General features: G+C 42.9%; 1 protein-coding gene across 1 annotated transcript in view; it reads left to right on the top strand.

The window, feature by feature from the left end:
- LOC104063822 (multiple epidermal growth factor-like domains protein 6) overlaps positions 1-26767 on the top strand; it is a 194697-nt gene that overhangs the window by 162878 nt on the left and 5052 nt on the right. The window contains exons 23-36 of the mRNA XM_054074867.1: positions 3111-3239; positions 7834-7962; positions 9567-9695; positions 10203-10328; positions 11386-11514; positions 11735-11863; positions 12982-13113; positions 18110-18238; positions 19090-19215; positions 19897-20025; positions 22251-22379; positions 22713-22841; positions 23500-23625; positions 25865-25993. Of these exons, the coding sequence (XP_053930842.1) occupies positions 3111-3239; positions 7834-7962; positions 9567-9695; positions 10203-10328; positions 11386-11514; positions 11735-11863; positions 12982-13113; positions 18110-18238; positions 19090-19215; positions 19897-20025; positions 22251-22379; positions 22713-22841; positions 23500-23625; positions 25865-25993 (1800 nt within the window). The remainder of the gene's footprint in view (positions 1-3110; positions 3240-7833; positions 7963-9566; positions 9696-10202; positions 10329-11385; positions 11515-11734; positions 11864-12981; positions 13114-18109; positions 18239-19089; positions 19216-19896; positions 20026-22250; positions 22380-22712; positions 22842-23499; positions 23626-25864; positions 25994-26767) is intronic.

The raw sequence follows: 26767 nt of genomic DNA, 5'->3' as shown, positions 1-26767 counted from the left end.
CAATGGCTTGATGTCCAGATGGAGATCGGTGACGAGTGGTGTCCCTTGGGGGTTCTTACTGGGACCAGTACTATTTAATATCTTCATCAGTGACATAGACAGTGGATTAAAGTGCACGCTCAGCAAGTTTGCAGGTGACATCAAGCTGAGTGGTGCAGTTGGAATGCCGGAAGGGAGGGATGCCATCCAGGGGGAATTGGACAAGGTTGAGAAGTGGGCCCATGTGAACCCCATGAGGTTCAACAAAGGCAAGTGTCCCTGGGTCAGGGCAGCCCTTAGTATCAATGCAGGCTGGGAATGAAGGGATTGAGAGCAGCCCTGCAGAGAAGAACTTAGGGGTACTGGTGGACAAGAGCTGGACAGGAGTCAGCAATGTGTACTCATGGCCCAGAAGGCCAACGATATCCTGGGCCACATCAAAAGAAATATGGCCAGCAGGCCAAAGGAGATGATTCTGCCCCTCTACTCCATTCTGGTGAGACTTCACCTGGAGTACTGTGCCCAGCTCTCAGGCCCTCAGCACAGGAAGACCACGGATCTGTTGGAGTAAGTCCAGAGGATGGTCACAAAAATAATCAGTGGACTGGAATACATATCCTGCTCATTGCAGGGTGTTGGATTGAATGACCTTTTAACAGTCCCTTCCAACTGAAACCATTCTGTGATGCCAGCAGGAATCAAAATGGGGACAAAAAAGTTAAATATCTTTTGCCAAAGTAGGTGTGAGAAGCATGAAGGAGCCTGAGTGACGTCTTTTGGGGAAAAAAAATAAAAAATACAAGTCTCTGCTTCCAAATCAGTCATATTGGACGTTTTTGTCTTTTTAAATTCCTGAAAAAAGATCATGGAGGGAAGAGTAGATCTGTTCACAAGACCCTGTTTTCTATGTGCTTTTTTCAAGCAGGGAGGATGCTTGCTCTGAGGTGACCTGTGTTACCTTTTCACGAAGAAAGTTTCAGCCAGAACAGTTTAGCTTCTTCCAAAAGATGAAGAGGGAGGAAAACATGTGGGTGGTTTGCCCTTGGTAGAACCTCATTGACACCTTCTCTCCAAGGAAGTGTAATACTTCTGGTTTTAGTAACTCTGAGACTGGCAGGGTTTCCTTCTGGCAGGGATGTGCTTTTTGCCGTCCTGTTGGCAATCCACCCACATTGGCCAAGCTTTGTGCCTTACAGACAGGATTGTGGAGACTGAAACACGGCACGGATGAGTTGCCTTGGACTTCTCACATAGTGCTGATGCTTCATCTCAGGACTGGGAAAGACTTTTCCATCATCACAGAAATGTTGCGATGGAAACTTTTCCAGCCTTGTAAGTTCGAAGTCCTAGGAGAAGACAGTACCTTACAAAATCCAATATTGATTAATATGAACACATTTGAGCATACAGTTACTGCTTGAGGTATTTTGTATTGTGGCAGCATGGGATCCAGATTCAAGCTGAAATTACAGAAGTCACAAAATTTGAAAAGGAATCAAGGTGTGCCTGCATTCACCATCCCTGCTCACAGCTCTGTTATGAGTGCACCATGCCGAGCGAGCCAGGTCGCCCTGCCCTGCACCAGGGTTGCTCCACTCCCGTTTGAGAAGGGAATTGTTATAATTGATTTAATTCTGTGAAGTTCTGAGTATCTGCTGCTCCCACTTTGAAGCCTGCAATTGTCTTCACTTCAATGTAATTTTGTCTAATTTTGTTCCCTCCTGCTCTGGTATGTGTTGTACGACCAAGGCACACATCCAGTTACAGGATCAGGCCAGCAGTAGAATTATCCGTCTTGCTGCTTATCTGACTGAATATCCCAAAATGCCACAAAGTTGGCCCATGCAGTGGAGGCAAGAGTAGTCTCAGACTTTTTCTACAGTATGTTTATTAATTGATGTCTTAGTAACAGCAAAGTAGAGCCCTTGTGAAGTGCAGCACTTAAAGTTTGCACTTGAAGTGCAAATCGACAGGACAAACTGACTGGGCTTCTCTCTTGGGATTTCAGCAGTTATCGTAAGATAGCCCAGTAGGAGTTCTGTTTTAATAAGATAAAAGGGGAAAATAAATACTGTGCATGTCAAGGAATAGCTGACAGCAGTGTGTAGTCCCTGCATTAAACAAAGAAAAGCTTTGTCAGCCTTTGAAGTCACCTAGGGTTAAGTAGGAGAAGTCCTTTCTTGTATGCTGCGCCATACGCGCTACTGAAGCATAATAAATAAGAACATAAAGATTGAAACCACATGCTGCTGTCTCTTCCTTACAACTTGATAACAGCTCTTTCCCAGTACAAACTGAACAGAGTCTGAGGGATACGTTACAGTTTTATATCAGCATGAGGCACTTTGCTGCTTTTCTGAGACATCCTTGGAAAGCGGTGTAAGTCTGAAATCTTTCGTATGCCGGAGAAGAAACTGCAATCTGGAGGGGATGAAGGGAAGAGCAGCCTTCTGATTTTGAGTAGAGGAAACAATGGTATGTAGTCAGAAGCTGAGCATGAGCTCTGAGAGCAGAGACGCCAAAGCAGATGTTGCGGTGTGTTACACTACTGCCTTCACTGTCTGAAGGTCCATGTTTGCCTCTATCCACAGACACTGAATTTCCCCGCCCCTTGTAGCCAAAGCAGGCAGCAGTGCTTTCTGTTAGAGGGCCAAATTTATACTTTAGGAAAAGGTGTTGAGTAGACTGGGACAGAGATCCTGTGCATGAAGAAGAGTCAGGGCAAGGAACTGTATTTCAGAAGCCTGGGAGATCAGCAAGAATGGCCCCCTGGTCTTGCATTGTGCTGGATTATTTCCGTTTTCCTTTGTACATTACAGAAGCACAAGTACTGGTTTGTGTGAATCCATTCTCTCTCTTGTTTTATGGCTCTTTAATGTATTGTTAGCTGTGTTTTTCTATGCAGAAATCTGTTGTGTAAAATGGGTCATGTTTTGCTGAGATGCACGTATCAGAATTCTGCAGACTTAACCCTGGAAGCAACTTTGGCTTTAAAGCGTAATCGCAGAGTGACACATGACAAAGCATCCATGAGAAGATGAGCAGCAGCCCATGTTTTTAGACCTCTGAACTAGAGTTTATACAGAAAAGAAGTGAGAATTTGGCTAAAAAAGGATGTTTTGCCTTTTCAGCTTGTCCAGATGGATTCTTTGGGCTTGACTGCCACCACGTGTGCAACTGCAAGAATGCTGCCGGCTGTGACCACGTCCTGGGAACATGCCACTGCCTCCCTGGCTGGCTGGGAGACACCTGCGAGCAGCGTATGTACAGCCTACACGCACATCCCTCTACACAAACCCTTTCAATGCTAACAAGGGTTTCTGGGAATGTAGGATGACCAACCGGGGTACAATTTTAGATAGGTCACATTCTTTTCAAAAAGTGCCAAAAAAAGGTAGCTGTGTAAATAATTAACTGCATTTTTTTTAACTGCTGTTGGCACTGTCAAACATTGTAAGCATCAGTTTTTAAATAGCAGAGCTGTCTCTTGCCATATGATGAATCTCTGCTTTTTATTTTCATACAACGTTAAGAGATGAAATGTTGTGTATCTGCTTCTGGTGTATCTCACCTACTTATCCATTATAAAGTGACAGATTACAAATGCACGAAGTGGAAAAATCAGAGCTGGGGATAGTTTGTTATTTGAGCATGACAAAATAGTTTTCTAACTAACTTAGAGAAGTTATTTGTTTTCTAAAAAAAAAAGTCAACTTCCTAGATTTTCACAAGTATGGGTTATCCTACAGTGTGCGTATATAAAATTGGTTTTCTGAGAAACTATTATTATCTTTAGCGTTACCTATGGAGATCACTGAGCCTATTTGTAAAATCTAATAAATACAGGGGTTTTTTTAATATTTTCAGGATTTGGCCTCTCAACTTTCTGGTTTAACCTTAGGATGATGTCATAGTCTATGCTTCCTTTTGAAAACATGACTGCCGTCTGCAGAACTGTGTTGTAGAGCTGGGGTACAAAGCAGCTGTCAGTGTCAGTAAATGCTTTCATAAGACTTCATTTCATAGGTTGCAGGTTTCTACAATACAAAATTGGTTTAATTTAAAGAATAGAGAGAAATGATGCTTGTCTTGAAACAATTCTATTCTCCAGTCACATATCATGTTATAACCGGCCCTCTTTAAGGACTGCGCTTGCTCTTCATAGTGTTTTTCCCCTGTTTGTACCCACTGTGCAACACAGCCTGTCTTCTGAAAGGATTTCTCCTGCAAAATCCTCTACTCTTTGGATTTACAGGAGGGTCAATGGTGGTGTAGCTTTTGCCTTTTTAGATATTTCTGCAAACAACCCAGCTCTGCAGTCCTTTTTGCCTCCTCATGCCCCACCCCCCGTAAGAACACTTGGCTTTCTGTCTCTCACCGCTTGAAGATGGTGGTGGTAATATTCCACTATGGGTGTAGCTTAATGACCTGACCACAAAATAAATGCAGAGCCAGAGCCATGTAGCCATGCCGCAGAGCAGAAAAGGTAGTGCTGAATCGGTATGATGTTTCTTCTTGGTTGCAGACCACTTTTACTGCCCTTCAGCCAAGCCGCGATATTAGCAATGTGTCACCTTGGCTCTTTTCCACTCCTTACACCGCATTAAGGATGAAAAGTTTTGTTCCTACATATTTCATTAAATTTGATTAAGAAATGCAGCTCTTTGTCACTGGCCTTCTGTGCTTGCCTTCCACTCACATGAGAAAAAAAAAACAAAACAGCGTATTTATTCTCTTGAGCTGCAGCCATTAGAGCTTTATGCCAGGTTGATTTATTCCTCATGCTGGTGAAGATGCCAAAGCCTCCAGCATCTCCTTTACCTATAAGTAAAGAGCGAGGTCAGTTGTTGGTGCAAAGGGTGACCTCCTTATCTCTTAGCTAAACAATGAGTCTGTTTTGATTTTAGGACTGGACCTTGGCCACGCTGCTCCAAAGCTGTTCTGAGTAAGGCGGCTACAGGTCCGAGACACCAGCTCACCACTTCCCATCTTTGTTGGGTCTTTAATATTCCTCTTGCCAGTTCCCAGGACTTGCCAGCTCTAGCGGCTGGAAGGACAGCGCTTGTGTTCGAGTAATCAGATTGCAGGCAATGTACTGGAGGATATTGAGGAATAATTTTGACATCATGGGATTTGAATTGATCTTAAGCTGGCCATGCAGTGCATTTTATACACTGCTATCTAATTATGGGCAATACAGACTGTAATGCCTTTTGTTGAAGCTGCCTAACACTTTTCCATTGCAAGAATGTTTTTTTTTCAATTGCTTATGAATGAATTTTATTAATCTAGGATGAAATCAGCCAAGCAAGCTCTGCCTCAGCTTAAGATTTTTTTTTTTTTCTTTTTTGGGGAGGATTGTTTTGAGTTTCTGCTTAAGACGTTTTAGATTTTACAAGGGAGAGGTTTAGGAAAGGTGTATTGCCTGTCTAAGTTGAACTCTTTCGTTGAGTGATGTGATGCCTCAGATACAGAAGTGAGGACTTGACCTTTGGCATCTCTTTGTGCCAGAGATCTAACCCTGCTTCGTCTATACAAATTCATCCACAGTTTGCAGTTTCCAAAAACAAATAAACAAACAAAATAGAAACAAAAAAAGAATCTCGTATTGTATATGAACTGTAGAAGCTGAACATGATTCAGCATCTGCATTTTGCTCTGATTCTTTCAGTAATAAAAATGTCTCTTTCTGGACCTGTTAGTGCTCAGCAGGAAGAAGCATTTTCTTGGGGGAAACCGAGGCCAAATTGGTTTGCAAAATGAACGAGTATGGAAAGATCAACTCTGCCAGAGTCTCTGCTCATGGATCATCTGCTGATGACCAGAGGTTTGACGTTTTGTGATGTGTGAGCAGTTGACATTACAAATTCCATGTCCATTTAAAGCTGAAGCTTCATTTGGGGAAAGTAATCCATAGGAGCTGCATGAAATCGAAGTTGCTGGGCTCTCTATTGGGTCTTACTGCCCATCATTTCCCTGTGCTCACTGAGACTTTTGATGGCTGTTGACTTCAAGTCTGAATGTTTTGGTCTCCAGTTTCATGTGTTCCTTATTCTGCGTGCAAAAATGTTTTATAAAGACCGCAAATAAATAATCCTTCTTCTTGCAGAGGAAGTGAGAGGAAAATCTGGAAGCAGGAACAAGTCTAACGATTTTAACCTTCCTATTGCTTCTTTCCTTTGCTCTTGTCATGAAGAAAGGAGAAAAGTCCCATGGTTATTTGTACATTCAGTTGTAGAACTTTGTAAAATAGCTTCAATATATCTGTTATTATATTTTTCTTCAGAAAAGTACTTTGATAGTCAGGATTGTCCTACAGAGAACTAAAAAGGGTTTCTACCCACCCAACAGAATAATAAAAAAATTAGTTCAAAAAATTTCTACTTTCTCAACAGAATTTTCACTGGAAAGCTCTTCTGTCTTCTCGGCAAGCGTAACAAGAGCTTTGCACGCACACTCCAAAAGCCTCAGACCAACAACTAGTAACAAGTCAGGGGACCTGGTTATGAGCTGACTTTTTCCTTTGGCTTGGTTGTGATAGACTTCTGGTCTGTATTGTGGAAATATTTAGTTCTGCTCCCCAAAGTGAGCCAGAGCTCTGTAGGATGGGCTGAACCTTTAACTTGGCAACCAAGCCTCATTTGCAGAACAAACTTTTAACTGTGATGAGGCTGAACTTCTGCACTTTCTTGTGGTTTCAGTGTGGATGTGGTCCAAGCGATGACAAAAATGAACAGTGCTGAAAAGTTCTGGGAGAAATGGCGCCTGTGAGAGCTGCATCAGGAAGCTGAAAGTCCTCAAATAGGAAGGAAAGGACTGATAATGGGTCAGATACTTTCAACCAAGTTCCCCCTTTAGGCTGAGATGTTTTCATTCCTCTATTTGGTCCCCAAGGTCATGTCCTCCCTCAGTGCTGTGTATTATTCTGCACACTGAGACACCCTAAGCCATCTATGTTTTGGTAAAAAGTCATCATTTGTGTCTGATCTGGGAGATGGCACAATCAGCAAGTGCAGGATGTTGTTCTTGATCTCGGCTCAGAGCCTTTTTACCTCTCCGATGTGTCCCAGCAGTGCTGCTGGGATGAGAGGCTCTGACAGATCTGTAGAAGTGGAAGAGAGCCTCTACAAGACAGGCAAAAAAACTGTGCAAGGAAGCGATCCAACTTCATCAAGTTTTTTAATATTTTGGGGGTGATATCTGAAGAAAGCAGGGTAGCAGCACTGTCTGTTTTCCACCATTTACAGCTATCCAAATCTCCGGTGCAACGGAGACTACAGGAATTTTATCACTGCCATTTTTCATAGGCAGCAGCACTGAAAACGGAGCTGCGGCAAGTGTACATTTGCGAGATGGCTGCATTAAGTTTCCACCTGGGAGCCAGCTGCTTAACTGAATATGTTGAAAATATCACCCCTCTCTGACCAAAGAATGAGACTCTGGGTGAGTGAAGGCATCCAGCTGTAAAAAATGAACACTGGAAACAATGCAGTTGTCAGTTCTCTTACCAGGATGCAAATAAATACCCAGGCTGTCAAGCTGGCAGTTCTACTGGACCATTAGTTCAGCACAAAGGCATTCTGCAGGGCAGGGAATGACAGCTGATCCATCACCTGAGCGATCCTGCCCTTCGATAAAAACCTCTTCAGAACGTGCTATAGTACATATTTTTAAGCCGTGTTATTTAGCATCAGGCATGGTTAATATATGGACCGCGGTGCCCTTATAATGTGAAAAGTGTATCATTGGAAGCTGGTTTCAAACTGATTTCCTTGGTGCCGAATTGTGTCTCAGGTTTGCTCTGTGTGATGCCTCCTTTGATGTTTCCTTTTTTATGGGCTTCTCTCGTTGCAGCCTGCCAGGGGGACAGATACGGGCCAGACTGCAGCCACACGTGTCACTGTCACAACGGGGCGTTCTGTCATCACGTAACCGGGATGTGCCTTTGTACCCCAGGCTGGAAAGGAGACACCTGCCAAGAAGGTACAGCTGGAAATTCAAACCGCAGCCAGGGGATTATAGGAGGGAAAAATTAGTTTTTCAATTATCAGTTCATTGCCCTGTGTTGTCATTGGTTTTGTATCTGCATAATGGGGCTCTGTCCATTGAATAAATCTGTGTTGCAGGGGCCGGGCGTAAGAGCTCAGTGTACATGGAGCTGAGGGGGCTGAAACACAGCCATAGACTGGAAAGAGAGCTGCTTTTGAAGGCTGTCTGATTAAGGGAGAAAACATCCATAAAATTCTCATTTATGACACTGAAACAAAGCTGTTTCTTTTCTATGGCCTGCTTTACTGTCCTGTGCACCCAACTGATCCACGTCGTTACCATACACTGTTCCAGACATAGGCTAAATCCAGAACATGTGAAAGGCGTTGGGATTTCTAGCCTTGGCAATTAGACCAATATGTGTGACTCAAACACAAGCCCCGCTCCAAGGAGTCTTAAGGACGATGGCTGGTGAAGAAAGGCTATACTGAGGCTTATGTTACACATCCTAATCCACTGCACCCAAGCCACAAGAAAAAGGCTGTCCATCTGCCCTGCAGAAGGCTTCTTTTTCTGTGCCTTCCCCTCAAGGTTCTATAAGCAGCCCCGTGGCTGCGGGGCTGTGGGGCGCTTGCGGCTGCAGATGCTCCTGGGCTTTGGAGTCAGTACCTCCCCACAGGTAGTGGCTGCCCTTCAGCGTACGAAAAGGATGGTGAGGGAAAGGGTGAAAGCTGACAGGTGCAGAGGAACATAAGAATGAAGTGGCTCCACCTTTAAATCCTAGTACAATGAAGGAATAAAAAGTTGAAACCGAACTGTTCTTTATGATGACATGTGTACACTGACCTAAAATTTTCTCATTTGTGTGAAGGCCTCAAATACAAGGCCAATGTTAGAATAGTTGTTGTCAAGTATGAAAACACTGTGAAATGTACTCGTGTTCTTAGGTGATACGTTCAGGGATTTCTTTTCTCTTTGGAAGTAAGAAGGTAGAATAAGTGTGTGAGGCTGGGTGAGCCACCTTCTGGTGACTATGCTTTTGCAGAGTGAGAACTTGCTCTTGTTACTATCTTAAGAAGGTGCCACTCTGGCACATGAGAGGTTTGCATTTTTTATGCCAAAAAATGATGTTCTATCCATAGGATCTGGTTGTGATGGGAATTAATATACTTGCTTAATTAAAATTAGATAAATTGTAAATTGTCATTAGCCAACTGTGGGTAGTAAGATCAATTAGAAAAGGAGTTGTGATTTTAATAGGACTGTGCAAAGAAATGCTGAAAACAGGGAAATCGGTAACTCCACTCCTATGTGAGAAAGCTGGGAGGGATCAGGAGAAGTTTTTTTGTATGCGAGGACAAAGGTCGTTTGGTGGGTCATAGATAATTCACTTCATCTCCTGTTTTCTCCCCAGAGCAAACACTGGTCTATGTAATTCCTTATCACTCATGTCCTTATTTTTACTCTGTTCTACCTCCCAAAACACCTCCACGATCATCAGGGTGAGAGGGGGTGTAAACTGGGAAAGGTTGTGTTTAACCTGTGTCCTGCCCCTGCTCTTTGTACTGGAAGGCTTTTGTCTGTCCTCCTCTTTGCAGCCTGTCCTCCTGGATGGTATGGTGTAAACTGTCTGCAGCGCTGTGTCTGCCATGGCCAGGCGATGTGTGACCATGTGACGGGCGAGTGCCTATGTCCTCAGGGTTGGACAGGGCTGGCATGTGAGCTGGGTGAGTCTCATCATGGCCTCCATCCCTCCAGCACTTCATTTCAGTCGCTCTGCAAAGATACTCCATTTTGGTGAGGTCTACTTTGAGACAGCACAGAAAAGAGATGGAAGGGCAAGGTGCTGAGGAGCACCAGGTGTGGAGAGGTTGAAACAGCTGGGGTTGTTCATTCAGAGACAAGAAGACTGAGGGGAGATATGGTATTGGCACTTGAACGTGGTGCTAGAACCTTGCTGGACAGAAGAGAACGCTAAGCTACTCTCTGTCACTTGGGGACAGGGAAGGTAAGTAATGAACTCAATTTGAGGAGGAAAAAAATAATAAAATAAATCCTCTCAGAGGGAAACGGTGTATTTGTAGATAATTTTGTCAAGGGAGGCTTCAAAATCTCTCCCACTGGAGGTTTTTAGAACCAACTTAGGGGGCTCACCATATTTCAGAGGCATAAGTGTGTTCTTCCTGGAGCCCCTCCAGTCTGGCCCCCAGTCAACCTCTGTCATCTCTTTTCAGAATGTAGGGACAGGAAGTACGGAGAGGGCTGTGAGCAGAACTGTAGCTGCCACCATGGGGTTTGTGACCAACACTCAGGGAAATGCATCTGCCGCACTGGTTGGACTGGAGACCACTGTGATGCTGGTGAGGGCAGTTCTTTCTGCGAATGCTTGATTTTAACACTCTCTCCTGTAATCAGCCATTTCTGCATTCACAATATGATGTCTGTTTCTATTTTGTGTCTTAATTTTCCTGTATTCTGTAGGCCAACAAGAAATAGTGCCGATCTGAGCACTGATCGTGTGTCTCGGGAGCCCCACAGGCAGGTCTCTGCCCAACTACAAATACATTCACTTGTTCAAATCATTTTATGTCCTACTTCTGTTCCCTGTCTGCTAAGAAAATGAAGATATTTCTCTGCCTTATGGGTACAGAGAAGAACATGTGAAAGGCAGTGAGTTGTAAGGAGAGTTTGCTAGGTGCTGCTGCGTCTTCTGTGGATCATTGAGGGGCGCTCAGCAAATTGGACTGTACTGGTTCAAGTTGTACTGATCTTGCACGTGGCATGTGTTGCCCAGATTTGACATAGCTGTCTAGCATGTTTGGAGCTATGTAAATCTCTGCAATAGAAATGTCATAAGCGGTAGATATCAGATGACTTGAAATGTGCTTTCAGCTCAGCTGCTGAGGTGCTGTGATTTTTGCAAACCACAAGAAATTTTCTGGTGTCTCCCGAGATGCTGAGGACTCACGAAGCCTCGGCCATCAGTATGACCTGTAAAGCCTTTGCACTGCCCACCTTCCTTTTCTTCAGGCCTCACTTTTAATTCGGTTGCTTTGCAAAGACCTGTGAGGTGGATAGCAGTCAGTGGACACAGCGTATTTTCAGTGCTGACACAGCTGTCGCTTTGTCCATGCATAACTGTGTAAAAGTGAACAGCATCACCATCTCTATAAACACTGGATTTGCACTCTAGACTATGACTAAGTCTTTTTACGCTTTCGTGTGCAGACTCATTAATAGCCAACACTAAATGCTTTTAGTATTTTTAATATCTTCTCTTTCAATGCTATTTTCTGGGTATGCAGCCTTCTAAATATGCATTGTCATGTGCAAGAACAACAACATTGGCTCGCTTACCAACGAAGGTGCTTTCCATGCTGCAGGAAGAACTGTTGCTCTCTCTGCTTCCCCTTACAGCGTGCCCTCCAGGATATTTTGGCAAGCAGTGCAAGGAGCAGTGTGATTGCATTCATGGCTTGTCCTGCCACCATCAAACTGGAGTGTGTCGCTGTGAAAAGGGTTGGCGAGGGAGGCACTGTGACAAACGTGAGTGTCTGCTGGGTGATTAAGAAGGAAATTTTAGGTGGCATACCTTCCTCCTACATCTAGAGCTGGGGACAGGATCCTTTTACTCCTGTGTTGCTTTATGGGGATGGTCTGAAAGAGTTCACAGGGATGGTTGCAGAAGATCTGTTGGAGGGGATAGCTTTGCAATCTGCCTGACTCCTGCCCCACACCCTAACAAGGATTGGTTGGACTGTTGCAGCCTGCTTGCCCGGCCGCTACGGCGTGGGCTGTGCCCAGCGGTGCCGATGTCCCATGGGTACCCCCTGCCATCACCTGACAGGCAAGTGCGGCTGTCCTCCAGGATTCACTGGCTCCAGCTGTGAGAAAAGTAAGTTTATCATAAGAAGTTATCATAAAGTAAGTTTATCATAAGTTCTTTCTTTGTAAATTAAATAAAAAGTGAATTTCTTAAATAAAAACCTGATGATATAATCAGAGGGAGGAGGCAACAACCTCAGGGCAGTGAAGATGGACAAGGGCTGCATGATAATCACCCAAATGGTTCGACTGGGTCTGACCTCTGTGCCTGGCACAGTTTGGGCTGGTGAGGTTTTCCGTCGCCAGGTTTGAAGCTTTCAGGCTGGCAGGGAGCGTACAGGTGCTAAACTGGATAAAAACAGACTGAAGAGATGCCTGCTGAGCCTGACTCCTGCCTGTGGCTGTCACTGCGCTGTGGGTACAGCAGCAGCTCTGCTTTCTGTTGGCTTTGTCCCTCTGAGAGACCATCAATTCCTGCTGTCAGAGCTCATGGAAACGTCATTATCTGTTTTTCTTCAATGTTGAATTTCGCCGTCTGGAGCTGTCTTTGAAAACAGGCTCATTCTGAGACCTCAGCTGCCTGGTTTTGACTTACATCTTGCTTGCAGCGTTGTGCCATAGCGCTGCTGTAGCAAAAAGAAAAATAATAAGAAGAACTAAAAGAATTTACATTGGTGTCCCGTATCCTCCTCTAAAGGACTCTAAATCCTGATCCACAACCAGAGCAACTTAATGGAAGAGAGATATAAGAATTAGACATGGAAAGTCCAGAACCTGTAGGGAATGTGGCCGTCAGCGGGCAGAACGAAACCTGTAAAAGTGTTGGTGCTATAGCAGCTTTGCAAGTTTAAGCTTCCTGAAAAAGGTAGAATGTCTTTATCCACCCGCCTGGTCCCTCGTGAATTATACTGTTATTTTAGTCAATTTTACCTGACATTTCCCTATGATTTTCTCTAGTGACAAGAAAATTGTATCTGGCTCTTGACAGTTGGGCACAAATTGACTGAATGAAACAAAATCAAGCAGTGAAGTAACCCCCAAGTAAATGTAATAAATCCAAAGTCCCAGAGGAGAGTGTTGTTCTGTAGGCAGGGATTTTATTTAATAAATTTCAGCTCACTCTTTGTTTGAGTCCTATATTTACCAAGACAAATTTAATTTATTGGTTTACATTTCCTCTTCTCTAAGCTTGTCCACCAGGCATGTATGGTAAGAACTGTAACCGAGTGTGTCAGTGCTCTGCCGAGAATGAGGAATGTCACCCGGTGACTGGCGACTGCGTGTGCCGCCCAGGCTACTACGGGGCCCGCTGTCACCTCCGTGAGTATCGGGTTGGGGCTGCCTGTTTTCTGAGCGAGGACTGAGTTATGCAGAAGCACGTGCTGGAGCTTTGGGTTCATCTGTGTCAGTACCCTCAGCGTGGACTGAGAGGAAAAGTAAGCGTACATTGGGTCAATTTACAATAATAAAAATACCTGTATTTTTTTAAATTAATTTTGTAAAAAAGACTCATTTGCTCGCTAAATTCTTTTCATGCCACGCTGAAGAATGTCAATATCATTTTCTACATATATACTTCTCATCTTCAGCTACACCCGGGTATTGTGTAGCTCTTTCATTTCCAAATACCTAGGCCAAAACACTTCCCGGAATCTCTGTGTGCTCAGGCAAGAACAAATGGTTATTAGAAAACAACAAGCTGCAATTGGCAATAAATCTAAGTGATTCATAAAGTCACTTAAGTTGTAGGGCCTTCAGAGGAACAATCAAATTAAACAACTCGTTACTTGGGATTGAAAAATGGTGACTAGTGTAGAGGACAAAATGCCAATTGGCTGAACAGTCCATCATAAAAAATATTCCCAGATCCCCATGCCTCATGCCGGTGTTTTAGAACATCTGTAAAGTTGTTACTAGTGGAATGTGGCAACTGATAAGAAACATATACCAAAGTATCTGAAAAAGGAGACAGTTAATTACCTTTTTATTTACAACTTTAATTTTGTTTTTACTCCATGGCCTGTAATAGTCTTATTTAAAAAAAAAAAAAAAGGTTTTCTCTTTGGCAAATGCTGATTTCTGATTTTCCTTTCCTAGGAATCCAGTGTGACTCTATTTGGTTGGCTTGATTTTTTGGGGTGGCAATTTGAATATAAAAGCCGGCCGTGATAGGTACTGCTCTAGGAAGGGTTAAACCTGTGCTTTATTCCTCGAGCAGAACTAGGAAAGAGGCTCATTTTAGAGATGGGCATTTGTCTTACCGTCATGTCATCACAAGTTATTCTTTAAAATATAAATGTAAATGTAAGGATTGGTTCTGTGCTCTTTTGTACATCAGTTCTCACTGTAATTGAGATCGAAATGCAGCCTTCAACATCTAGGCTAGAGCCATCTGGATCCATTATACATTAGATTATAATAAATATTATAGTAGAACGAGTATTTAACAGTATCATTTTAAAGGACTTAATCATAGTTAGCCTATTAGTGTTACGTAGCAATCTTGCAGTAGCCATTACCTGTGCGTATAGTACTAAATCTCTATAGATTATAATAAATGTCCTCAAGCTTACTTAGATCCTTAAGATTTTACTTCAGAATTTTAAAATTTAAAACATTAAGAATTACACTGAAGCTCTGATATAAAAGGAATTACTTACAAAATGAAATCTGTGTTTCATTGCATTCAGAGGGGATTTTGCCATGGGCTGCTGTGTAGCTAGGATTAAAACTGTAGCATATGAGACATGGTTATTCATGTGTTGTGTTGTTTGATTCCAAAAATGCACAGTATCTTGCACAGAAAATTCTCACCTTTTGCCCATTTACAGTTGAATATTTACTGGAGAGATAATGGAATGGTGGAGGTTCACAGAGGGAGAAAATTTGTCTTGGAGAAGAGGAGGCTGAGGGGAGACCTTATTACTCTCTACAACTGCCTGAAAGGAGGTTGTGGAGAGGAGGGAGCTGGGCTGTTCTCCCAAGTGACAGGGGACAGGATAAGGGGGAATGGCCTGAAGCTCCGTCAGGGGAGGTTCAGGCTGGACATCAGAAAAAAATTCTTCACAGAAAGAGTCATCAGGCACTGGAACAGCTGCCCAGGGAGGTGGTCGAGTTGCCTTCCCTGGAGGTGTTTAAGGAATGGGTGGATGAAGTGCTTAGGGACATGGTTTAAGGGAGTGTTGGGAATGGTTGGATTCGATGATCCAGTGGGTCCTTTCCAACCTGGTGATTCTATGATTCTTGCATCTGTGATTTTTTTGCCTGTTCTCCCCTATGCCACTGTGACCATTGCATAGACAGGCACAAAAATGGAAAAAAGTTCAAATGTGAGTTATTTTTAGCTTTGGGTCAGCGGAGTAAGGTTGTGTTCCTGATTCTGAACTAACTGTCTTGTAACCAAGGATAGCTAGTGTGACTTTGGAGGGAATACTCCATGTTCCTGCCGTCCTCACTACAGAGAGAACTGGGGCTGTTCCAGGATGAAGAAGCTTTCGATATAATATTAAAAACAGCATAGGGAGCCACTCCCGAAGACATGAAATGGGCTTCGGTCCAGTCAACATGTGGTTGGATGCTGCTGGAAACTGTTTCTGGCAAATATTACTATATTTATAGTGCTGTGAAAAAACGTTCAAGAAAGCATCTATAAAAGGTGTAGTTGGCTGGGAATTCAAATTTCCAGGAGCCAAGAGCAACGAGGCTTTCATGTTCTCAAATTTTGGAGTGAAGAGCTGAAACAGTCTCTTGGCAGGATCCAGAGGAAGCAGACAAACTAGCAATAAGGTTCCCATCAGTTGTCCATAACTCAGTGGATGGGCAGATCTACTTGAGTGAAATTATGAAAAAAAAAAAGCTGCGAGCAGTGTCGTAATGGATAGAAAAACCCATGGTGTCTCTGTGACATTTACTGGGCTGAGTGGACCCTGAGCCAGAAAGACTTCACCAGCTTCACCTTCAAGCTGTAGGTAACAGGATGCTTCAGAAGTGCTTTTTTGACAATGTAATTAACGATATTGTTAAGAAAAGCCCTAGTGTATGTAATTGGTATGAAAAGATTTAGGAGCTTTTGGTTATGGTAAATCCACCCAAACCAGAAGGAAAAATCAGGAAATGAGTTAGGAATCTGGCTGCCACTTCTGCCCTTCTCAGAAAAAACGTAAGTCAGATGCACAGGAAACTGTTAAATTAGAAAATGTCTTTATGAGATAAGTAGTGGTTAGAGGCTAAATCTCTTTATAAAGGCAGAGCCTACTTAAATGGCAGGACATTGTGTAAGTTGTCCTAGCTATCTGCATGGAAGTTATCGTGCAAAGCAGTAACGGATGAAATGGCCTCGTTAATAATCACATGAACACTGCGGCTGATACATTTGCTCTTCTTGTGCTGCTCCTTGTTAAAACCAAAATAAATAAAGTGCTGCAAGGGTAAATAAAATGGTAAGGGGGGAATTACTCCATCCCTTCCAGTTACAGAACATCACTTGCTAGTCTTGAGTGGAGGAACAACTCTGAAAACTTTGCCAGGGACAAGCAGCATGTTTGGGAGCGTGGGAAAGAGAATTAAAGAAAGAAAGTGAAAAACAATGATGACCAAAAGGAGAGGGAGGAAGAAAAGAGCAACTCACTTAAAATCCAATTAAATAATTGAATCTGGGTGGGTCCTGAACTTCATCTGTTGGTGGAAAAGAATTAGATGTTGCAGGGCTCTCTCCTTGATGCCAGAGTTTGCACATGAAACAGATTTTCTGTACTGACAGATGGAAGCACTGATGACAAAGTGTTCATTGAGAAGAAGCCACAGTTAAGAAGGGTTGGGGAAAGTATTTGCGTGTTGTAAAATTGTGTATCTCTTTATTCCTGATGATCTGCTGTGCTGATTTGTGCTGAAGCCAATTTTCACTTCTATTTTAAAAGTCATCCCTTTAAAGCTTCACCATAAGCTCTCCCTCTCTGTTGAGTAGTTCAAAAAATCCAGCAATTTCTCCAGCCACTCAGACCACGCTTTTTGGCTTTCAGAAAAGACATAAAATATATAAAAGTTATTTATGTGCAGACTGCAAGAGATCTGTTGCTTGGAGACATGTCCAAATATATATTCAACCAGGTTTCCAAAGTAGCCATAGGCTTTTCTTTTGCTGGTGGAAGAGAAAGAGAGAAGGAGCAAAGAAATACGTAGAGGCAGTAGCACTAATGCAACTCTTGGATGATGGTTCATTCATTCAGGTTCTCCCGCTTCCAGTACACTGGAAAATTGGGAGAATAACCTGCATCTCCAGAGTTCAGTGGTCGCACGCTGGAGGCAGCCCTGACAGATGGAGGCACATGCCTAGCAGCTTTGCCTAGCTCTTTTCCTCAGTTCCTCCAACATTAAAGTACATAAAGAGTACCTTGAAGATACAAGCTAAGCGTGGCAAATGCATTCATGTCTTCTTGATCTTGTATTCAGTGCTCCTTCCCTTGTTAGATGTCCATAAAGAAACCAGAAATACTCACTACCACCTTGAAAACCTCTTCATGGACAGCTCGTTGCCATTACAGCAACATTACATTTTTTTTCCTCTTGGGGAATTTTCCAACGTCACATTTAGAGCATCTCTCTCCTGTATCTATCTTCTGAGAAGGTGTCTTCTGAAATTTCATGTTACTGGCATGTACACATTTTAGAGCCTTCCGTCTGCGGCCCAGTAGATGTGCCAGAGTGGGGCACACTCCAGTTTGAAGTGAGAGTAGATTGTAGAGGAAAGAAACTATCTCCAACTTAAGCTTATTTTAAAGATGAGACCTGCTCCACCATCTGCAACTGGTTAGTTAAAACAAGGGCTAGAAGGGACTGAGATGGGTCATCACTTCTCTTGATCACAGGCAAAATAAGGCTGTTGTTGCACAAAGACAGACCGGGGCCCCATCTCTCCATTTCTGCGACAGGAGGGAAAGAGGGGACAGGTTGATTTGGAATAGGAATCCAGGAGGAAAACCTCTGAAGGTCTGTGCTTGATTTTTTTTTGCTGCTGTCCTATGTGAGGAAAGGGAGTAAGAGGCAGAGCAAGAAGCAGTCAGACCAGACTCAGCAGCAGCAGTCGGTCCAGCTCTCCAGGGGTTTGGCACTGCAAGTCATTGCTGCCTTGCTCTACAAAGGAATACATGGCTCAAGGCAACCATCTGCTTGTCAACGCCGACTCCTGGCCCTCTACAAGCGAGTAGAATTATAAAATGAAAATCTAATTTTGATTGAAAGAAACAGAGTGCTTATGCCATGAAACACAATGGGCCCAGTAGCAACACAGTCTAATTGCTATTTTGTTCTTTTAAAACAGGGTGTCCAAGAGGTACTTATGGTTCAAACTGCCAAAACCCCTGTAAATGCATGAATGGAGGCCGCTGCGACCCTGCAACAGGAACTTGTGATTGTGCACCTGGTTTCATTGGAGCTGACTGTAGCAAAAGTAAGCCAACATTCATGTTCTACTTCTTTCAAAAAACAGCAGAGAGAATAATCTCCATAAGAGCTTGTCAGTGAAAAAACACACAGGTCCCAGCTACCTCCTCCTTGAATTGTAAATCAGGATTCCAGCTTTGTAAAAAATCGCTTGCAAAATATTTTCCCTCTCTTCTGCGTGCGTAGAAGCAAGGACACTCATCCCAGGATTACAACCTGCTTGCCCAAATTTATTTCTAGAGCCAGCTAAGCATGGATTGCTCAAGTTCCTTCTTCCTGTCCAACATTTCTAGGTTGAGAAATTATCTCAATATTTTTCTTCACACTGTGGTGCCATTAGTTTCAATAAATGGGAAAAAGATCAAGTTTTGTCATGGCAAAACTGGTAAAGACTCCATGGCAACCCTACTCTAACGTCTCTGTTTCAGAGCTAAATTGTGTGGCTAAATTCCTGTGCTGTTTCTAAAGTTATACCCTCTATGACGTTCTCTTCAGCTTATTCACAGAAAGACAACACTTCAATGTGCAATGTCCTATAGCTTTGCTCTTCAGCATGGCATCGCATCAGTATTAAGGAAGGAAAGATGTCTTTAGCTGAAAGGATGAGCAGCTGATATTTCAGTTGTACATTCACCTATTTGGTAGGAAACCTACTAGATGTTCCAGTGGAACCATGGATTGTATTAATAATATCAAATAAAGTTTCGGAGGATGAAGCAGTTATGTCTTTGGATTAGGTTTTGTTGGTTGCAAGCACGTTAGCTGAAATAAAAATGAAGCCAACTCTACCTGTTAGTTAAAAATGAAAACTGACATTGGATACCCAAGGTATTTAACAAAAGGCTGTGTTTTCTTCAGCTTGTCCTGAAAATCGGTACGGGAAGGACTGCACCCTGTTCTGTGCATGCGGTAAAGGTCAGTGTGACCCGCGGACTGGCAAGTGTACCTGTCCTCCTGGCCAAATGGGACCCAGCTGTCAGCAAGGTAACAAAGCGGGACCCAAGGTCATCTCGTCAGTTGGGTACAGACTTAAAACAACCAGCAAATAAAACTTGGTGCCAAACATTGTTTATGGCTATGTTTCCCAGTGCCTTTGCCTGATAATGTTGCAGTTTGCTGTGCTCAGCATCTGCCTCTCTCTGCTCCATCACCCTGCCTTTATCCCACCCCTGTCTCCTGCCCGCATCTCACTGCTCCCCCGCACTTTTTATCGTAGCAGATTTCTCCACAAAACTGAAGTGACTGTTTTCAGACACTATTGTCCAAATATCATAAAGGTGGAGAAAAGGGCGGTTTGTACCACACAACAGTAGCAGTGTGGTTGGATGGGACTAAATTTAGAAGCAAATTACTTGAACTGAAAAAGCAAAGGCAGACGATTTGCTGAAGAAAAGGAGTTTAGAGATGGGACAACCAGATCAGGTTGCTCAGAGCACCGACCAAGCTGACCTCGACTGTTTCCAGGGTTGGGGCATCTACCACCTCTCTGGGCAACCTGTTCCAGTGTTTCATAAGGATGGAGTAGTCTCCTGCAGCCCTGGGGAGACATCAGACACTTGGGACATTCTGTGAGGAGCATCTGTTTGTATTTATTCACCATCACCTTCATCCTTTTTTGGGATGCTAATTTTATTTTTTTTTCCAAACTTTGTTAATTCTCTGTAGTGTGTCCCCAGGGACGATATGGCCCCGACTGCCACCTGACATGTACCTGTCAGAACGGTGGTATTTGTAACCACGTGGATGGCAACTGCACTTGTGGGCTCGGCTGGACTGGAAGATCATGTGAAAAAGGTAATTTTCTGCTTTGATGATAATGAACATCTGCCAAGCAGCAGTTTGCAATGTCTGCACACCCACAGGAGAGACAGTTCTTGCTTACATAGACTCCCTCCCAGCTACATTCATCTCTATATCTTCTCTCACACAGAACCGTCCCTAATTAGAGCTTTAGGTCTTTTTTTCAGGGACAGTTTCCTTGAGTCCTGCCCTGTAACTCTCATAAATTCCTTGGAACAGACTCTTATTTCTTCTGCTGCCCAACTTTCCTGGGTTTTTTATATTTTTATTGTTTTATGTTTTCTTTAATGTACTCCTCCAAGGTCAGCAGAAGCCTGCGTCTCCCTCCTCTCTTATATCCTCTCTTGTTATTTTCGTCTCTTTGACGTTGGACTGCAGCTGAACTTCCCTGTTGGTACGGCTCTGACATCTGTCCAAAGCAATAGAGACTGTCTTGGTGTCTCACCTTTGTTTCTCTGTGACAACTCTCCCTTATGCAAGACAAAGCGCACTTAAAATAAGCTCAATTTTCGCTCCAGAAACCCTCCTGCCAACCCAGGAGTCTTCCTATGTCTTTCCTTTCTGTCCATCTCCCAAAAGTCATTCTGTATTTATGTGTTGCCGTTTCTCTCTCCAGATTAGAGATACCCATATAGTTATGGACTTAAATTTTAAGGAAACCATGAATTCACTGGTATGAAATGTAAATAGTTAGCACTGAGTCATTAGTTCTGAATTCACATTCAAGACAAATGCCATCATTGCATTGTAACTGCCATGGTGCAATCTTATGGTTGGACTCGATGATCCGGTGGGTCCTTTCCAACCTGGTGATTCTATGATTCCCCTTCACTCTCAGGCCTTCATTTACAGCCTTTCTGTCCCTGACAATTGTAGAATATTCACCTCGAACTCCATACATATATTAAGCACATTTTTTAGCAGAATTCTTCAATACAATTGTTTCACTTTGCACCTGACAAGACTCAGAGACCTGCTTCACGCATGCATGTGTGCAGAGAAAGAGGAGGGGGAAGAAAAGGAAAGATGCTGATTACATGGAGCAACTCCCGATGTGAATACCACTTTCGGCAGGCACTAAGGAAGTGCACTTTTCCAATACCTGGCTAACTTCACATTGTACAAACCACCTCTATCTGTCTCTCTTTGTTCCTTAAAATCTCTGTAACCACCCATAGGCTGGGTTTGGGTTGCAAAGCCACGGTAGGGTCATGCAGGTGTCACCACGTGGAGCAGGGGATCCTGGCTGTATATTATACATGTACTTAGATAAAACATCTCTGATGTCAAGCACAGGGGGCAGATGTGCACACACTGTGTAAGGGACTGTGTGTTATGTCACCAGAAAGAGCTTTGCTGATTATATTTTGACAGACATAGCCAAGTTATTGGAAATTTGAGTCTTGATTTTTACCGCAGTGTGTTTTGACTAGAAATCAAAGACGGATAATCAGGCATCCTTTTTCCAGTGATTAGATATGATGTTCTTGAAAGATTTTGTCTGACATTTGCAGAGTTATGAGTCTGATTATTTGAATGTCCACACTCATTTAAGTCGGTCTGCCCTGATTCAAATTATTATAGCAATGGGAATTTAACTTATGCAGAAATGATGCATAGGTTAATTATATTGGCACAGTCACTTTTGCGTGACTTGACTTTCAGTAATTTGAGATGTGTTTAGTTCTGTAAAAGCAGATATCTCATTATATATGGAAAGCCTGTTGCTATGTGTGAAAAAGAGGTCCTCCTGATTTTATTAGGAATTGGAGTAGTGTGAACTCTGATGATAACAGAGAGGAGGAAAGGCTTCATGTTTTCTTTCACACTTTCTAGGTGCCTAAAAAAAATATTGCTGTAGATATATAAAAAAAAAATACCATTTATATAATTTATTATGTGGCTTTACAATGCGTGGTGTGGGTTCAACATTGACTACATAAAGAGACAAATTAAAAAGGCAGCCTATAAAAACTACAAGGAATTTGCTGTTCAATCATCTTTATAATGTCAAAGATTTTTCATTTAAATATTTAAATGCATCATAGTTGTGCAGAAAGCTGTGTCTTCGTAACAAACATTCTGCTTGAGTCTGCAAGTTATTGTATGAGCATCATATCTCAGCCAGAGAAATTATCACATAAGAGCTTTTCTGGGTGAGGTCAGTGATTGTTTTTTGGTTTGTTTGTCTGTTTTGCTGTCCGCGTCCTGCCAAGCAGAATGTCTCCCAGGGAAGTACGGGTCTGACTGTGGCTTGGACTGCTCATGCCACCACAACGGCACCTGCGACAGGTTCACGGGCTGCTGCCAATGCCCTGAGGGTTACTATGGCCACTCCTGTGAGCACAGTAAGTAGAGGTACCCCAGGCAGCCTCAGTGGCCAGTTTTCCAGCAGTGATGGGATGTGGAGATTCAGAATAGTAACGTAAACACCTCACCAGTTCAGTCAACATTTTTGAAGAGTCTTACATCACCCAGCTGCTTTCAGATCTGAGTAACTTGCATGGTTTTTATTCTGGGGTGGTAGAAGTTTAAAAGTACATGGCATTATTAAAATTAATGGTAAGCATCTTTTTTATTGGCTCCCATGGAATCTAACTGAGAATAGAGAAGATTTTAAAGGGATGTGTATTTTTCTTTATACATCTTCCTCATTTGATACTTTACTTTTCACTTTTCAGGGTGTCCCCTTGGATTTTATGGGCTAAGCTGTCTTCACGCATGTGCCTGCAAAAATGGAGCAAGCTGTGATGGAGTGACGGGACAATGCATTTGTCCTCTGGGCTATCAAGGTGTTCACTGTGAAAAAGGTACTTGTTACCCCTCAGCTGTAAAAGAAAAAAATGAGTGAACACATGAAACCAAAATAAAACTCAAAAGGCCTCATGTCATTGGTCAAATATTTGTTTGTTTAGAGCAACTTCTTCCATGTTTTGAGCTTTATGGATATCTTAACACACTGAATTTGGGGTTGTTTACCTGTTATATAGCTGGGTGTTCTTCTTTCCTTATAAATTAACTAATCTGGTTCTAATCAATACAGTGAAAGTCCTGATCTCCATGATGTCTTGCAGCAATGAGTGCCACATATCACTTATTAAAAATAACTCACCTTAATGATCTTAAATTTGCTTCTAGAACTCTGAATAAGATTTTTAAATAGGTGTATGTCAGACCTGTTGAGTGGTAAGGAATGGTCTTGAGAGAGTTCTAATTAGAAATAAAAATAAGTGCCAATAACGTTTCTGGGACAGATTTACAGATACTTTTGATAGGTTAGATTAGATGAACCTGACGTAAGGGGAGTTCAGATAATATTATGCCTATTCCAGTACGTTTGATTCTTCATTAAACTTGGCATTTACACTGGCTTTAGTGGAGAGTTTATGAGCTTTCCTCATCCTGGAAAAACTCCTCTGACTTAATGTACGTCTTAATGTGCATCTAAAAAAGTGCTCTTGCCTCTAGGCTGTGACAGGGGCTGGTTTGGAGAGAGGTGCCAGTATCCGTGTGACTGTGGAGGTGCTCCTTGTGATCCAGAGACTGGGAAGTGCCTTTGCCCACCTGGGAAGACTGGAGACAAATGCAACATTGGTAAGGGTAATATATTTTAAGGGCTGGAATATGTACAGTTCAAGCAATGTGATCTTTTGGTCTAAGCGAAATTGTGAAAGGGCATTTGCTGGTATTCAAGAACACAATTGTTTGTAGCAAATTGCTCTTAGGGGTTATCAATACCTTTATCAACAGGCTGTACTTCTTGGTTTAATCAATATTTAAATTGATATACCGATAGGAAAACTGTTGCTGGGTCAGCTGTAAAATGTCATTTGTCTTCACTTCTGGAGAATGTGCACTAGTGAAGTATGTGCCAAGAAGCCCACGGTTTTGCAGATGTAGTTGGGAAGACTCCAGAGCGTACAAATGGAGATAAATGGATACGATTGCCCCTATGTTTTGTCATGTGAGCGTTTATGACCCTTTTCAGAGCAATGCAAAAGTATGTCCAGCTCTAGATTTGCTTCCCAGCAGCCTGATCTAGTGGGAAGTGTTCCTGCCCATAGCGAGGGGAGTTAGAACTAGATGATTTTTAATGTCCCTTCCAACCTTAGCCATTCTATGATTCCCTGGGAAGCAGGGAGTAAATTTGAAGTAATCACTGGAATCAAAGGAATTGCAGTGGTTTATACAAGTGTAAGAAGAGATTTGTGATCTTAACGCTGTGGAAAACAAGATAAAAGGAATGAACATCTATGTGCTGCTGTTGGAGGTTCACACCATGAACCATCATCTTTCTGAGCCTTAGAACTGCAGTGGGGAAATATCACTTCTCCTTTTGTTGGAGGACAGGGCAGGAAAGAGCTTTAAAGAGCTTGTTATTAATGCACAGTAACTGCTGGGAGCTTAAGTGCTAGTGCAGCCTGCAAAGCTAAAACAGACAATGATTTGCTCCCCTCTCCACGCTGTCCTGTGGTCAGAAACCGAAGCTACCCAGTCTGCAGGCACTGGTTCCACGCAGGCCACCAGTCGCTCCCAGAGCCAGCAGAGCGCTGGGCATCCAGCGACCTTTCCAGCAACACTTGAGGAAGAAGTGAAACGCAAGGGGGAAGCTCAGCATCAAAAATGAGAACCAAGGTTTTGCTTCTTGCAAACTCTAGAAGTAATTTTTATTTTTCTTGAATCAGCTAGGGCAGCCCCCATCCATGAAAAGCTGTTATGGGGTAGGTTTTATTTGCATTTTTATTTTCAATTAGACTCAGTTCATCTGTGATATAACTGCGAGCAGCTGTGACTGTGCAGTGGCCATAAAGATAAAAGGCCTGATTTTAATTTGAACTCTGGTAAAGCACCCATTAAACAGGCAAAATGTTAATTAAAAAGAAAAAAAAAAGAGAGAGAATATAAGGGACTTTTATGGGTCCTCTTTTTCTGTAGTAAATTAACATTGCAGACTTTCAAACAGATGTCTTAAATACACATTGTTATTAACATGAAAATGTGGTATTACATAAATTAAAATCAGGTCCAGAGGTGTTTGAGGAGACCTTTTCTCATAACATTTCCTAATTGAAAAGGCCAAGCTCTGGGCGCACGGGGAGGGTTCTCCCACGTGTTGGGGCTGCAGCTGATGCAGGGCGCAGCAGCACTTTTATTTACCTGATGGTGGCTGTGTGAGAAAGCAAACGCCTTGGCTATTCACAGTATTTTCTAGTGAAGCGAGGGAGAGAGAGCTATTGTTTGCAGTGTATTTAGCACCCTGCGTTGTGACCTGCTGCTAACTTTTCCTTCATACCTGTATTCTGAATGCAGAAAAATATTACAATGGGAATTTACCAGCCTAGGGATGAAGTGTGTTTATATTTGTGAGTGAGATGCTTTGTGAGTTTGTCAGGAGGCATAAAAATTATGCAATCGGAGTAAGACATAAAAGTATATATAAAATAGGGTAATTTTCATTTTCACATACTTTGAGTGAAGGCTCTTTGCTGTCCCACACTGACAGCCAAGCTGTGCAGTGGAGAGCTGTAGGAGATAGCGTGGATCCAGGGTGCTGACAGTAACTTCTGTGAGCAAATCCCAGGATCTTTTCTGTTAGGCTGTCAACCCCTGGCTTTACATCAGTAATGATTTCCGTTCTGGGAACTTCTTCAGGACAGCTGGGCTACAGTTTGGGCAGACCATGTGGCAGACGAAACTTGAAGACTATAAGGCTTTCTAAAATGTCATGTTTTAATGTTAGCAGATGTAAGTGTCTAAGCAGTTTCCTGCTTCCAGAGAGCAAGGAGACTACTAAGAAGTATTCACCCTCTTCCAAACACTTCTATTCTTCCAGAATGCAGGTCGAACCAGTATGGCCCCGACTGCTCCCTACGATGCCAGTGTGCCAGCAAATCCCAGTGCAATCCATACAACGGAAACTGTGTATGTCCAGCCACGTGGATGGGGCCAACCTGCAAAGAAGGTAACACAAGCTGAGATGCACAGGCTTTCTTAGTAGAAAAAATGATGCATTGACTGTGGTAGTGGTCAGTGGACCATTTTTAGAGGAATATCAACCCACCACACAAACATGGTGCTCGGCAGCAGCCACCACCACAGTTTCTGTGTTGGGCTGTGTGAGGCAGAAGTCATCCTGCACTTCCATCTCTGGTGAAAAACTCAGAGCCTGTGACAGCAGTAGCTTTGCTTGGAAGGGTTGTGGTCATGTGTGCTTCCCTCCTAAGGATCCAGGAACCTGATAGTACAAAAGCCAGGGAGCACTGCAAATGCCGGGAGTCGTTCCAGGTGGTTGTGAGGTTTTGGCCAAGCTGAACTGACTTGGTGCAGTGGTTTTCCCTCAGAGCAGGCTGCAAACTGAAGACCTTGCACAGCCTGCTCAAGAATTCTCATGGCTGCCTCCAGTACAGCTGTGCTGGTGAGCTGTACACTCTTCTGTGCCTGCCAGTGTGAAATCTTGCCCGGAAAATGACGTCCTTAGCCTTTGTAAGATGAATAAGGAGGTTTACTTGGCTGTGAGTGCCCTCACATTCACTTATTTTTTGTAGACGTGTCTGGTTTTGAAGAGCATGGTGAGATGCAATAAGCCAGATAATTAGATAATAGATTTGGAGTTATTTGTGAGAGTGCTAAAGAGCTCAACTGCGTTATCACAAAAGGATTGTTTGGGATTTTTTTTATATTTAGATAATTTCTCCTCTTACTGATGAGAATTTCACTGTCTGAAAGTTTCCTCCCA

This window comes from Cuculus canorus, chromosome 9 (genome assembly GCF_017976375.1).
Source record: "Cuculus canorus isolate bCucCan1 chromosome 9, bCucCan1.pri, whole genome shotgun sequence".
In the NCBI taxonomy this organism is placed as follows: Eukaryota; Metazoa; Chordata; class Aves; order Cuculiformes; family Cuculidae; genus Cuculus; species Cuculus canorus.
The sequence above is the reverse complement of the archived record's forward strand: the minus strand, read 5'-3'. Positions and strand labels throughout refer to the sequence as shown.